Source organism: Salmo salar, chromosome 07 (assembly GCF_965601325.2).
Source record: "Salmo salar chromosome 07, fSalSal1, whole genome shotgun sequence".
Taxonomy (NCBI): domain Eukaryota; kingdom Metazoa; phylum Chordata; class Actinopteri; order Salmoniformes; family Salmonidae; genus Salmo; species Salmo salar.
In genome coordinates this window covers 6,715,001-6,730,460 of record NC_138297.1, presented here as the reverse complement: position 1 = coordinate 6,730,460, position 15,460 = coordinate 6,715,001, and the positions used below count along the sequence as shown (strand labels likewise).

Below are 15,460 nucleotides of genomic sequence, written 5' to 3'. Positions count from 1 at the left end.
AATGTACTGCGACTGGATAATCCCTGTCGTTTCTCCTGATTTAATTTTTATGTTCACTAATTCTCTGTTTGAGAGGACGAGAGGTTTTACCGACATAGCAGAGCCCACATGGACATTTAATAATGTAAATAACATGGGTGGTGGAACACGTAATAATGTCATTTATTTGGAACCGTTTTCCTGTGTGTGTGGGTGGCAGAAATATTCACACTTCATCATATTGTTGCACTGTGCGCATCCTCTGCAATTATAGCTACCATTTGGTAGAGGTCGTAAAAGAGCCTGGCTGATTTTCTTTTGTGGCTGGCAGTTGGCATGAACCGATTTATCGCGTAAATTGCGACCTCTCCTATACACAATAAGTGGTGGATTTTTAAATTCAGCCGGCAAAGCTGCGTCCGATGATAAAATATGCCAGTGTTTCTTGACCGCATCTCCCACTTTCGCCAATTCAAAGTATATGTGGCTGTAAACATTACGGAGTGTTCTTTAGCTTTAGCGGGTCTTTTTTGTTGCAGTTCATCTCGTGTTTTTCCCCAATGCCAAATTAAGAGCTTCATCCACACATTGTGGCGAATAGCCTCTTCTTAGAAACCTAATGCGCATCTCCGCTGCTTTTTCTAGATAATCCTCTTGGACTGGCAAATACGGCGCAGTCTGAAAAATTGTCTTCTAGGAAGTCCTCTTTTTAATGGCTCAGGATGGAAGCTGTCCCCCTGAAATAGAGTATTTCTGTCAGTTTATTTTCTATACAGAGTTGTAAACAGGGTTCCATTTGATTTCTCAATCTACATATCGAGGTGATGAACACGTTGAGTGTCACATTCAATAGTGAATTTGAGATTAGGGTCAATGTCATTGAGTAGTGCCATAAAATCTGACAGCTCTTTTTTAGTTCCTTCCCATATGCCAAAATGTTTTTGTCAATATATCGATACCACTTCAGGACTTTATTCAAAAATGGATTTTCGTTTTCATTATTAACAAAACGTTCTTCAAATAGACCCACATAAAGGTTAGCATAGCTCGGCGCGAATGTGGAGCCCATCGATGTTCCATTCGTTTTGAGGTAGTATTCATCATTAAACCTAAAATAGTTACACGTCAAAACATATTCAGCTCTAGAATTAAGTTTGTTGGTGTATATTCATTAGAATCTTTGTCTCCCAAATAGTGAGCTAGTGCTGCCAGCCCCCCCTCATGGGGAATGCTGGTATATAGACTCTCCACATCTAATGTGACCAAAATACAGTCTTCTTTTAAACCCGTTTAAAAAGTTTAAATAAAAAGGGCTGGTTTCTCCATTAACATACAATGCATTCGGAAAGTATAAAGAACCCCTTCCGTTTTTCCACATTTTGTTACGTTACTGCCTTATTCTAAAATGGAATAAGTAAATAAAAAATCCTCATCAATCTACACACAATACCCCATAATGACAAAGTGAAAACAGGGTTTTAGACATTTTTAGAAATGTATTAAAAATAAAAAAACGGATACCTTATTTAGCCTTCATCATTCTTAAATGGAAGACGTTTGGAACCACCAAGACTCTTCCTAGAGCTGGCTGCCCGGCCAAACTGAGCAATCGGGAAAAGGGGCCTTAGTCAGGGACGTGACCAAGAACCTGATGGTCACTCTGACAGAGCTCCATAGTTCCTCTGTGGAGATGAGAGAACCTTACAGAAGGACAACCATCTCTGCAGCACTCCACCAATCAGGCCTTTATGGTAGAGTGGCCAGATGGAAGCCACTCCTCAGTAAAAGGCAAATGAACGCCAAAAGGCACCTAAAGAATCTCAGACCATGAGAAACAAGATTCTCTGGTCTGATGAAACCAAGATTGAACTCTTTGGCCTGAATACCAAGCGTCACATCTGGAGGAAACCTGGCACCATCTCTATGGTGAAGCATAGTGGTGGCAGCATCGTGCCGTGGGGATGTTTTTCAGCAGTAGCGGCTGGGAGACTAGTCAGGATCGATGGAAAGATGAACGGAGCAAAGTACAGAGAGATCCTTGATGAAAACCTGCTCCAGAGCGCTCAGGACCTCAGACTGGGGCGAAGGTTCAACTTCCAACAGGACAACGACCCTAAGCACACAGCCAGGACAATGCAGGACTGGCTTCGGGACAAGTCTCTGAATGTCCTTGAGTGGACCAGCTAGAGCCTGGACTTGAACTTGATCTAACATCTCTGGAGAGACCTGAAAATAGCTGTGTAGCAATGCTCCCCATCCAACCTGACAGAGCTTGAGAGGATCTGCAGAGAAGAATGGGAGAAACTCCCCAAATACAGGTGTGCCAAGCTTGTAACGTCATATCCAAGACTCGAGGTTGTAATCGCTGCCTAAGGTGCTTCAACAAAGTACTGTGTAAAGGGTCTGAATACTTACACTCATGTAAAAAAAATATATATAATCCTTTGACATGTATATTGATATGGGGAAAAAACAATTTATTCAATTTTAGAATAAGGCTGTAATGTAACAAAATGTGGAAAAAGTCAAGGGGTCTGAATACTTATCGAATCCCCTGTATGTTTGTTGATGAATGTATGTAAATGCGCAGGTGGTGGGTGACGTCAGTGGGCATACAGAATAAGATGGTTTTACCGTTATTTATTTTTTTATCCCGAGGATAAACTGTTTACCGATTAGAAAAGGAATCGTTCGCCTTTTTACCAGTAGGATTAATCGAGATCTGCCTGGCTTTGAAAAAAAACCCATCTTCCTCCTACCCTTCCCATCCATCCGATCTTCATATCCGCGAGCCCCACCTGCGCATAGGACGAAGCCTAGAAGGGACTCGCTGTTATCACCGCACAGAAGCACAGAGTAACACTAACCGACGTTAATGTAATTGTTAACGGAAGACATCTGGGCTTTGTCTAATCTATGCTATGAGGTGAATGAATCAAACCATGGAAGACGTGAAGAAGAACCGAGAAGCACCGGGTGATTTAACTCCTTGGATCCCGACAGAAGCGACGTTCAGTCAGCGTGGATAATGCGCATTTGCTGCAGGCTCTACTGTCATCGCTACAGTGTAACCGGATCTCGACCGGCGACGGATGGGTTGACTCCCGCCGCGCCGAGGAGGTGGTCCCAGCCTCCGGCCCGGGCCGCCGCTCCCAGCCTCCGGCCCGTAGGGCTAACGGGAGGGCGTGTGCCAGGGGGAAGAAGAGAGAGAAAATGCAGACGGAGGTGCCAGTAGCCCTACCGCCGGAGACAGGAGAGGAGACCATAGCAGACGGGAATGGGAGAGAGGAGACCGTAGCAGACGGAGAAGGGAGAGAGGAGACCATAGCAGACGGAGAAAGGAGAGAGGAGACCGTAGCAGACGGAGAAGGGAGAGAGGAGACCATAGCAGACGGAGAAAGGAGAGAGGAGACCGTAGCAGACGGAGAAGGGAGAGAGGAGACCATAGCAGACGGAGAAGGGAGAGAGGAGACCATAGCAGACGGGAATGGGAGAGAGGAGACCATAGCAGACGGGAATGGGAGAGAGGAGACCATAGCAGACGGGAATGGGAGAGAGGAGGTATGCTAAGGGAAACAATGTGACTGTGTGTGAATAGGTTAGGGGCAATGGGGGACACGTGTGCTTAGCTTTATTGTTTTTAAGGTCCACCAATAGGCACGATCAGATGCTCATTTTTTGTTTTTGTTTATCCGTCTTTATATAGATTTGACACTCTTGTTTTATTTCCTTGCCACTCAAAGGAAACCGAGCCCATTTCTTCTTGTGGCCTTGTTGATTTATGTGTGATGCTACATAGTTGAAAGGGACTAAATATGCATGCCTAGGCGGACACAACACATTTAACCTAGAAATTAATGGCCAACTTATAGGGATGGTATGCCTATGGGGCTTTAGCACAGAACATATCTATAGCATTTTCACACTTCCAACAAGATGTATTTTGTCAAAGGGAGAAGAAGAAAAAAAAAACATGTCACGTCCAAAAGAGGCAAATACGATATTACTGTACCATGGGGCTGGAATTGTACAAGTGCATTAAAAAAGCAAGGTGCCCTATTTTAAGCACCTTATATTTCAGGCTGCACCCTGCCTCTGAGACGCGTTATGAATAGACAGCTGTCCGTTAGCCTATTCGACAGGATATAGAATTAGCCCTAGGTTGCTCAAGACAAACACAATATATAAACCTGCCACTATTAGCTGGTAGGCTACTATTCTCATCTCTATCCTGATCCTTAGCTGCATCCCTTCGCGTTCAATCTCTCCATCCATCTTTCCCTTGCAGTTTTTGCCTCCATGTCTGCATTGCAGTCTGAAGGGAGAGCCCCTGCCCAACCGCAGAGGACTGTTCCCTGCCTCATATCTCTCTCTTTCTCTTTCTCTCTCTTTCTCTCTCTCACCTCATCCATTCCTTTAACCATAGAGCCTACCGTCTCTCACCCTCCATCTCTCTCAGTCTCTGTCCTCATCTCGTTTTCTCTCACCCAAATCGCATCTTGTCATTCCTCCATCCCTCAAGTCCGGACCTTGTCTCTGCTTCTCCCCTTCAGTTGAAATGATCAATTATAAGAGGTGTGGAGGGCTAGTCACGTTTGAAGAGAGTCCTAAGTTAGATATGTAGTAGTAAACTAGTTATTTCTGACTGAGAAGAGAGAGGCAAACGGGCGTTTTAGAAAGATATTACGTAGATGTTGTCAACTGTCAGTTTTGTCGTTAACGGGTTTTTTTTCCCCACAAAATTACATGCGCGAGACATCGGCGTTTTCCCGCCTCTTGTTTCCCGCCTCTTCGCGCTCAGCAATCCAATCAGAATCCAGAGGATTTAAATTTTCCAATTAGGGGGGGGAAATAGATAAAGACATCTATCAATTATTCAGTCAGTAACTTGGTTTTACTGACAGTGGTTTGTAAATACCTCGGTTTTTACTGACAGTGGTTTGTAAATACCTCCATTTTACTGACAGTGGTTTGTAAATACCTCGGTTTTACCGACAGTGGTTTGTAAATACCTTGGTTTTACCGACAGTGGTTTGTAAATACCTCGGTTTTTACCGACAGTGGTTTGTAAATACCTCGGTTTTACCGACAGTGGTTTGTAAATACCTCGGTTTTTACTGACAGTGGTTTGTAAATACCTTGGTTTTACTGACAGTGGTTTGTAAATACCTCGGTTTTACCGACAGTGGTTTGTAAATACCTCCATTTTACTGACAGTGGTTTGTAAATACCTCGGTTTTTACTGACAGTGGTTTGTAAATACCTTGGTTTTACTGACAGTGGTTTGTAAATACCTCCATTTTACTGACAGTGGTTTGTAAATACCTTGGTTTTACTGACAGTGGTTTGTAAATACCTCGGTTTTTACTGACAGTGGTTTGTAAATACCTTGGTCTTACTGACAGTGGTTTGTAAATACCTTGGTTTTACTGACAGTGGTTTGTAAATACCTCGGTTTTACTGACAGTGGTTTGTAAATACCTCGGTTTTTACTGACAGTGGTTTGTAAATACCTCGGTTTTACCGACAGTGGTTTGTAAATACCTCCATTTTACTGACAGTGGTTTGTAAATACCTCGGTTTTACTGACAGTGGTTTGTAAATACCTCGGTTTTTACTGACAGTGGTTTGTAAATACATCGGTTTTACTGACAGTGGTTTGTAAATACCTCGGTTTTTACTGACAGTGGTTTGTAAATACCTTGGTTTTACTGACAGTGGTTTGTAAATACCTTGGTTTTACTGACAGTGGTTTGTAAATACCTCGGTTTTTACTGACAGTGGTTTGTAAATACCTTGGTCTTACTGACAGTGGTTTGTAAATACCTCGGTTTTTACTGACAGTGGTTTGTAAATACCTCGGTCTTACTGACAGTGGTTTGTAAATACCTTGGTTTTACTGACAGTGGTTTGTAAATACCTCGGTTTTACTGACAGTGGTTTGTAAATACCTCGGTTTTTACTGACAGTGGTTTGTAAATACCTCGGTTTTACCGACAGTGGTTTGTAAATACCTCGGTTTTACCGACAGTGGTTTGTAAATACCTCGGTTTTTACTGACGGTGGTTTGTAAATACCTTGGTCTTACTGACAGTGGTTTGTAAATACCTCGGTTTTTACTGACAGTGGTTTGTAAATACCTTGGTCTTACTGACAGTGGTTTGTAAATACCTCGGTTTTACTGACAGTGGTTTGTAAATACCTTGGTTTTACTGACAGTGGTTTGTAAATACCTCGGTTTTTACTGACAGTGGTTTGTAAATACCTCGGTTTTACTGACAGTGGTTTGTAAATACCTCGGTTTTACCGACAGTGGTTTGTAAATACCTCGGTTTTTACTGACAGTGGTTTGTAAATACCTCGGTTTAACATTTAGCCATGTTCACCATCATTTAGAAAGGCTAGAAACACGTGGTAGGCTACATATCAGTGGTCACAACCGTGACATCATCTAGCCTAGTGGATCACAAGTAACCTAGATTTGAATGTTTGGAGATGACACATTAAACATGCAGTAGACTACTTGGTGCAGTGTCAAATCATAAGAGAGGGAGAGCGGGATGGAGAGAGAGGAGAAAAAGGAGGAGGCACTATGTTTCCCTGGGGAGGTACAATCTGTTGTTTCACAGTCATCTCTTTTGGCAGCCTCTCAGTCTCTGTCTCGTTGTCTCCAGGGCCCCTCTCTTTGCAACTCTTCACACTTATCATCTGAAAGACAAAAAAAATGCATCTTTTGTTGTTCATCCATCCATTCGTGGCACCCTGTTTTTCAAAAGTTATCCGATCAGATTTCTGCAAACGCATAGGATTAAATACATAGAAATATACTTCATAGAAAGGGTGTATAATTGACTTGAATGGCGGACGCCCATTCTATTCATTATATTTCTATGCATTTAATCCTATACGATTGCAGAAATCAGATCAGATATCTTTTGAAAAACTGGGCCCTGGGTACAGTGGCCTTGTCCCGATAACAGAGAGTTAGGTGGCGTTCTAACCACCATCTTATTCCCTATAAGTCCCTGTATACTTCTTTTGACCAGGGCTTTATGGGTGGAATAGGACACTGTATAGGGAATATGGTGCCATTTGGGACAAACAGTTCATGTAAACATCCTATCAATGTGGTGCAGCGTTTAACACACACACAGAGACACACACACACACACACACACACACACACACACACACACACACACACACACACACACACACACACAGAGAGACACACACACACACAGAGACACACACACACACACAGAGACACACACACACACACACACACACACACAGAGAGACTCACACTCAGAGACTCACACACACACACAGAGACTCACACTCAGAGACTCACACTCAGAGACTCACACACAGACACACACACAGAGACACACACACACAGACACACACACACACACACACACACACACACACACACACACACACACACACACACACACACACACACACACACACACACACACACACACACACACACACAGACACACACACACAGAGACACACACACACAGAGACACACACACACAGAGACACACACACAGTACGGTCAGATAAGGGACTAGTATGCCAGTAATCTATAAAAAGATCCTGTATGTCTCTCTACTATCCTACCCTCTCTTCTGGTCACACTCTCTACTATCCTACTCTTCTGGTTTCTCTCTCTCTACTATCCTACTCTCTCTCTTTCTACTATCCTACTCTCACTTCTGGTCTCTCTCTCTCTCTACTATCCTACTCTCTCTCTCTACTATCCTACTCTCTCTCTCTACTATCCTACTCTCACTTCTGGTCTCTCTCTCTCTCTCTCTACTATCCTACTCTCTCTCTCTACTATATTACTCTCTCTTCTGGTCTCTCTCTCTCACTCTACTATCCTACTCTCACTTCTGGTCTCTCTCCTCTCTACCATCCTACTCTCTCTTCTGGTCTCTCTCTCTCTCTACTATCCTACTCTCTCTTCTGGTCTCTCTCTCTACTATCCTACTCTCTCTCTCTACTATCCTACTCTCACTTCTGGTCTCTCTCTCTCTACAATCCTACTCTCTCTTCTGGTCTCTCTCTCTCTCTACTATCCTACTCTCTCTTCTGGTCTCTCTCTCTACTATCCTACTCTCTCTCTCTACTATCCTACTCTCTCTCTCTACTATCCTACTCTCTCTTCTGGTCTCTTTCTCTACTATCCTACTCTCTCTCTCTACTATCCTACTCTCTCTCTCTACTATCCTACTCTCACTTCTGGTCTCTCTCTCTCTACTATCCTACTCTCACTTCTGGTCTCTCTCTCTACTATCCTACTCTCTCTTCTGGTCTTTCTCTCTCTCTACTATCTTACTCTCTCTACTATCTTACTCTCTCTTCTGGTCTCTCTCTCTCTCTACTATCCTACTCTCTCTTCTGGTCTCTCTCTACTATCCTACTCTCTCTTCTGCTCTCTCTCTCTCTCTCTCTACTATCCTACTCTCTCTTCTGGTCTCTCTCTCTACTATCCTATTCTCTCTCTCTCTACTATCCTACTCTCACTTCTGGTCTCTCTCTCTCTCTACTATCCTACTCTCTCTCTCTACTATCCTACTCTCTCTCTCTACTATTCTACTCTCACTTCTGGTCTCTCTCTCTCTCTCTACTATCCTACTCTCTCTTCTGGTCTCTCTCTCTACTATCCTACTCTCTCTCTCCACTATCCTACTCTCTCTCTCTCTCTCTACTATCCTACTCTCACTTCTGGTCTCTCTCTCTCTCTACTATCCTACTCTCTCTTCTGGTCTCTCTCTCTCTTCTCTCTACTATGCTACTCTCTCTTCTGGTCTCTCTCTCTCGCTCTACTATCCTACTCTCTCTTCTGGTCTCTCTCTCTACTATCCTACTCTCTCTTCTGGTCTCTCTCTCTCTCTACTATCCTACTCTCTTCTGGTCTCTCTCTCTACTATCCTACTCTCTCTTCTCGTCTCTCTCTCTCTCTACTATCCTACTCTCTCTCTCTACTATCCTACTCTCTCTCTCTCTCTACTATCCTACTCTCACTTCTGGTCTCTCTCTCTACTATCCTACTCTCTCTTCTGGTCTCTCTCTCTCTCTACTATCCTACTCTCTCTTCTATCCTACTCTCTCTTCTGGTCTCTCTCTCTCTCTCTACTATCCTACTCTCTCTTCTATCCTACTCTCTCTTCTGGTCTCTCTCTCTCTCTCTCTACTATCCTACTCTCTCTTCTGGTCTCTCTCTACTATCCTACTCTCTCTTCTGGTCTCTCTCTCTCTCTACTATCCTACTCCCTCTTCTGGTCTCTCTCTCTCTACTATCCTACTCTCTCTTCTGGTCTTTCTCTCTCTACTATCCTACTCTCTCTTCTGGTCTCTCTCTCTACTATCCTACTCTTCTGGTCTCTCTCTCTACTATCCTACTCTCTCTTCTGGTCTCTCTCTCTACTATCCTACTCTCTTCTAGTCTCTCTCTCTACTATCCTACTCTCTCTTCTGGTCTCTCTCTCTCTCTACTATCCTACTCTCTCTTCTGGTCTCTCTCTCTACTATCCTACTCTCTCTTCTGGTCTCTCTCTCTACTATCCTACTCTCTCTTCTGGTCTCGCTACTATCCTACTCTCTCTTCTGGTCTCTCTCTCTCTACTATCCTACTCTCTCTTCTGGTCTCTCTCTCTCTCTCTCTCTCTCTCTCTCTACTATCCTACTCTCTCTTCTGGTCTCTCTCTCTACTATCCTACTCTCTTCTAGTCTCTCTCTCTACTATCCTACTCTCTCTTCTGGTCTCTCTCTCTCTCTACTATCCTACTCTCTCTTCTGGTCTCTCTCTCTCTCTACTATCCTACTCTCTCTTCTGGTCTCTCTACTATCCTACTCTCTCTTCTGGTCTCTCTCTCTACTATCCTACTCTCTGTTCTGGTCTCTCTCTCTCTCTCTCTTTACTATCCTACTCTCTCTTCTCTCTTGTCACTTTCAGCTTTCTGAGTTAACTCTGGTTCCTTTTATAGACTGATCAATAGAAAGAGAGCCAGAGAGAATGGAGAGAGAGAGAGGGGGATGGGGAGAGGGGGATGGAGAGAGGGGATGGAGAGAGAGGGGAATGGAGCGAGAGGGGGAGATGGAGAGAGGAGGGATGGAGAGAGAGAGGGGATGGAGAGAGGGGGAGATGGAGAGAGAGGGAGATGGAGAGAGAGGGGGGATGGAGAGAGAGGGGATGGAGAGAGAGGGGGTGGAGAGGGGAGATAGAGAGAGGGGAGATGGAGAGAGGGGGGATGGAGAGAGAGGGGGATGGAGGGGGAGATGGAGAGAGAGGGGGTGGGGAGAAAGGGGGATGGAGAGAGAATAAAGGAGAGAAAGGGGGATGAGAGAGATGTGGGGTGGAGAGAAAGGGGGATGGAGAGAGAATAAAGGAGAGAAAGGGGGATGGAGAGAGAGGGGAGATGGAGAGAGAAGGGGGATGGAGAGAGAGGGGGATGGAAATGGAGGGGGAGATGGAGAGAGAGATCAAAGGAGAGAAAGGGGATGAGAGAGGGGGGATGGAGAGAGAGGGGGGTGGAAAGAAAGGGGGATGGAGAGAGAGGGGGGTGGAGAGAGAGGGGGATGGAGAGAAAGGGGATGAGAGAGGGGGGATGGAGAGAGAGGGGGATGGAGAGAGAGGGGGGGTGTAGAGAGAGAGGGATGGAGAGAGGGGGGGTGGAGAGGGGAGATGGAGAGCGAAGGGGGGTGGAGAGAGAGGGGGATATGGAGAAAGAGGGATGGAGAGGGGGGGTAGAGAGAGAGAGGGGGGATTGAGAGAAAGGGGGGGTAGAGAGAGAGGGAAGGAGAGAGAGGGGGGTGGAGTGGAGATATGGAAAGAGGGGGGATGGAGAGAGAGGGGGTTGGAGAGAGGTACAGGGGGTGGAGAGAGGGGGATGAAGAGAGAGGGGAGATGGGGATGAGAGAGATAGGGGGATGAGAGAGAGGGGAGATTGGAGAGAGAGGGGGATGAGAGAGAGGGGAGATGGAGAGAGAGGGGAGAGAGGGGAGATGGATAGAGAGGTATAGTATGCCCTTCATTTTCGGCACCTCTCACAGAAAGCTCATGCCAGTCAGCAGTAAAACAGTTAAACAGTGTGTAGAGCCAAGTTATCAGAGCTGTTGCAGCTAGGTCTGCATAGTGCAGGGTTGGAGCGAAGGATGGAGAGAGAGAGAGAAGAAGAGAGCAAGATAGAAAGGCAAGGATAGTTGTGCTGACTGGACATCTGGCAAGGGGACTAGTGTCATCCTCTCTTTCTTCATCTGTTCTGTCGTTTCCTTGCCTCCCTCCATCCATAACCAAGACAACAACATAACCGAGACGACAACATAACCGAGACAACAACATAACAACATAACCAAGACAACAACATAACCAGACAACAACATAACCAGACAACAACATAACCAAGACAACAACATAACCAGACAACAACATAACCAGACAACAACATAACCAAGACAACAACATAACCGAGACAACAACATAACCGAGACAACAACATAACCAGACAACAACATAACAACATAACCAGACAACAACATAACCAAGACAACAACATAACCAGACAACAACATAACCGAGACAACAACATAACCAGACAACAACATAACCAAGACAACACAAACACACTTCGATGTCGAAGCCTCTCTGTCTCTCTCTGTCTCTCCCTCTCTCTGTCTCTCCCTCTGTCTGTCTCTCTCCCTCTGTCTGTCTGTCTCTCCCTCTGTCTGTCTGTCTGTCTGTCTGTCTGTCTGTCTGTCTGTCTGTCTGTCTGTCTGTCTGTCTGTCTGTCTGTCTGTCTGTCTGTCTGTCTGTCTGTCTGTCTGTCTCTCTCTCTGTCGTCTCTGCAGTAAGAGAGACCACCCATTGTCTTCAGTATTACACAACACAGTACATTCCAGTACAGTGTATCTCACTGCTAGATGTCAGTCAGATTGGGATAGGTCTGGGAGAGCGTGTGTGTGTGTGTGTGTTTAAATAATTCACTATGCTCGTAGCAGCATGAACACATGACATCTCTGCTGTGGGAAAGTGGGTTTTTATAACAAGCACTTAGAGAGTGTGTGTTTGTGCATGTCTGTGCTAGTGCACTTAGCTCATGATGGATAGATAAGGCAATGAAGGATACTATACTGTATTCAACAAATCAAAATCAAATCAAATTTATTTATATAGCCCTTCGTACATCAGCTGATATTCTCAAAGTGCTGTACAGAAACCCAGCCTAAAACCCCAAACAGCAAGCAAAGCATGTGAAAGAAGCACGGTGGCTAGGAAAAACTCCCTAGGAAAAACTCCCTAGAAAGGCCAAAAACCTAGGAAGAAACCTAGAGAGGAACCAGGCTATGAGGGGTGGCCAGTCCTCTTCTGGCTGTGCAGGGTGGATATTATAACAGAACATGGTCAAGATGTTAAAATGTTAAAATGTTCATAAATGACCAGCATGGTCAAATAATAATAATCATAGTAGTTGTCGAGGGTGCAACAAGCACGTCCGGTGAACAGGTCAGGGTTCCATAGCCGCAGGCAGAACAGTTGAAACTGGAGCAGCAGCACGGCCAGGTGGACTGGGGACAGCAAGGAGTCATCATACCAGGTAGTCCTGAGGCATGGTCCTAGGGCTCAGGTCCTCCGAGAGAAAGACAGAAAGAGGGAAAGAGAGAATTAGAGAGAGCATGTTTAAATACACACAGGACACCGGATAAGACAAGAGAAATACTCCAGATGTAACAGACTGACCCTAGCCCCCCGACACATAAACTACTGCAGCATAAATACTGGAGGCTGAGACAGGAGGGATCAGAAGACACTGTGGCCCCATCCGATGATACCCCCGGACAGGGCCAAACAGGCAGGATATAACCCCACCCACTTTGCCAAAGCACAGCCCCCACACCACTAGAGGGATGTCTCCAACCACCAACTTACCGTCCTAAGACAAGGCCGAGTATAGCCCACAACGATCTCCGCCATGGCACAACCCAAGGGGGGGGCGCCAACCCAGACAGGAAGACCACGTCAGTGACTCAACCCACTCAAGTGACGCACCCCTCCCATGGACGGCATGGAAGAACACCAGTAGGCCAGTGACTCAGCCCCTGTAAAAGGGTTAGAGGCAGAGAATCCCAGTGGAAAGAGGGGAACCGGCAAGGCAGAGACAGCAAGGGCGGTTCGTTGCTCCAGCCTTTCCGTTCACCTTCACACTCCTGGGCCAGACTATACTTAATCATAGGACCTACTGAAGAGATAAGTCTTCAGTAAAGACTTAAAGGTTGAGACTGAGTCTGCGTCTCTCACATTGGTAGGCAGACCATTCCATAAAAATGGAGCTCTATAGGAGAAAGCCCTACCTCCAGCCGTTTGCTTAGAAATTCTAGGGACAATTAGGAGGCCTGCGTCTTGTGACCGTAGCGTACGTGTAGGTATGTACGGCAGGACCAAATCGGAAAGATAGGTAGGAGCAAGCCCATGTAATGCTTTGTAGGTTAGCAGTAAAACCTTGAAATCAGCCCTTGCCTTAACAGGAAGCCAGTGTAGGGAGGCTAGCACTGGAGTAATATGATCAAATTTTTTGGTTCTAGTCAGGATTCTAGCAGCCGTATTTAGCACTAACTGAAGTTTATTTAGTGCTTTATCCGGGTAGCCGGAAAGTAGAGCATTGCAGTAGTCCAGCCTAGAAGTAACAAAAGCATGGATTCATTTTTCTGCGTCATTTTTGGACAGAAAATTTCTGATTTTTGCAATGTTACGTAGATGGAAAAAAGCTGTCCTTGAAACAGTCTTGATATGTTCTTCAAAAGAGAGATCAGGGTCCAGAGTAACGCCGAGGTCCTTCACAGTTTTATTTGAGACAACTGTACAACCATCCAGATTAATTGTCAGATTCAAATGAAGATCTCTTTGTTTCTTGGGACCTAGAACAAGCATCTCTGTTTTGTCCGAGTTTAAAAGTAGAAAGTTTGCAGCCATCCACTTCTTTATGTCTGAAACACAGGCTTCTAGCGAGGGAAATTTTGGGGCTTCACCATGTTTCATTGAAATGTACAGCTGTGTGTCGTCCGCATAGCAGTGAAATTTAACATTATGTTTTCGAATAACATCCCCAAGAGGTAAAATATATAGTGAAAACAATAGTGGTCCTAAAACGGAACCTTGAGGAACACCGAAATTTACAATTGATTTGTCAGAGGACAAACCATTCACAGAGACAAACTGATATCTTTCCGACAGATAAGATCTAAACCAGGCCAGAACTTGTCCATGTAGACCAATTTGGGTTTCCAATCTCTCCAAAAGAATGTGGTGATCGATGGTATCAAAAGCGGCACTAAGATCTAGGAGCACGAGGACAGATGCAGAGCCTCGGTCTGACGTCATTAACTTCTTGGGGCTATGTGGGACGCTAGCGTGCCACCCGTGGTGCACCCTATCAACAGCAGGTGCATTTCAAGAGCGGCAAATTTGAAAGCAAATAAATGTCAAAATTCAAATTTTTCAAACATACAACTATCTTACACCCTTTGAAAGATAAACATCTCCTTAATCTAACCACGTTGTCCGATTTCAAAAAGGTTTTACGGCGAAAGCATTAAGTTAGATTATGTTAGGAGAGTACATTGACAATAGCTGTGTGTAATGTTTTGTCAATTCAAAGACAGGCGTCACCAAAACCATAAAACCAGCTAAAATGATGCACTAACCTTTGACAATCTCCATCAGATGACACTCCTAGGACATTATGTTAGACAATGCATGCATTTTTAGTTCTATCAAGTTCATATTTATATCCAAAAACAGCGTTTTACTATGGCATTGATGTTGAGGAAATCGTTTCCCTCCAATAACCGGCAGTCAAGTCAGCACCACAAATTAAATAATTAAAATTAGAAAACATTGGTAAAATATTATATTGTCATTTAAAGAATTATAGATTTACATCTCTTGAACGCAATCAACTTGCCAGATTTAAAAATAACCTTACTGGGAAATCACACTTTGCAATAATCTGAGCACTGCGCCCAGAAAAATATGCTTTGCTATACAGACAAACGGCCATGTTGGAGAGATCTAAAATCGAAAATACTATGTAAATAATCCATTACCTTTGATTCTCTTCATCAGATGTCACTTCCAGGAATCCCAGGTCCATAACGAATGTAGTTTTGTTCAAAAAAGCTCATCATTTATATCCAAAAAGCTCCGTGTTGTTAGCACATGATCTAAGCCAGCCGGACTTCTCGTCATGAACGAGGGGAAAAAATATATTTACGTTCGTTCAAACATGTCAAACGTTGTTTTGCATAAATCATTAGTGCCTTTTTTAACCAGAACATGAATAATATTCAAGGTGGACGAATGCATTCTCTTTTATAACGTATTGGAATGAGGGTACCCAACATGAACTCGCGCGCCAGAGTCTAATCGGCCATCACCGTTCCATGGCTCTTGTTCGGTCAGATCTCACAG

At 44.5% G+C, this 15,460-nt stretch overlaps 1 protein-coding gene across 1 annotated transcript in view; it reads left to right on the top strand.

Moving 5' to 3' along the window:
• The first annotated feature begins 1,915 nt into the window (after positions 1 to 1,915).
• LOC106608448 (transmembrane protein 151A) overlaps positions 1,916 to 15,460 on the top strand; it is a 41,492-nt gene continuing 27,947 nt past the window's right edge. The window contains exon 1 of the mRNA XM_082977273.1: positions 1,916 to 3,540. Within this exon, the coding sequence (XP_082833399.1) occupies positions 3,193 to 3,540 (348 nt within the window). The 5' untranslated portion in view covers positions 1,916 to 3,192. The remainder of the gene's footprint in view (positions 3,541 to 15,460) is intronic.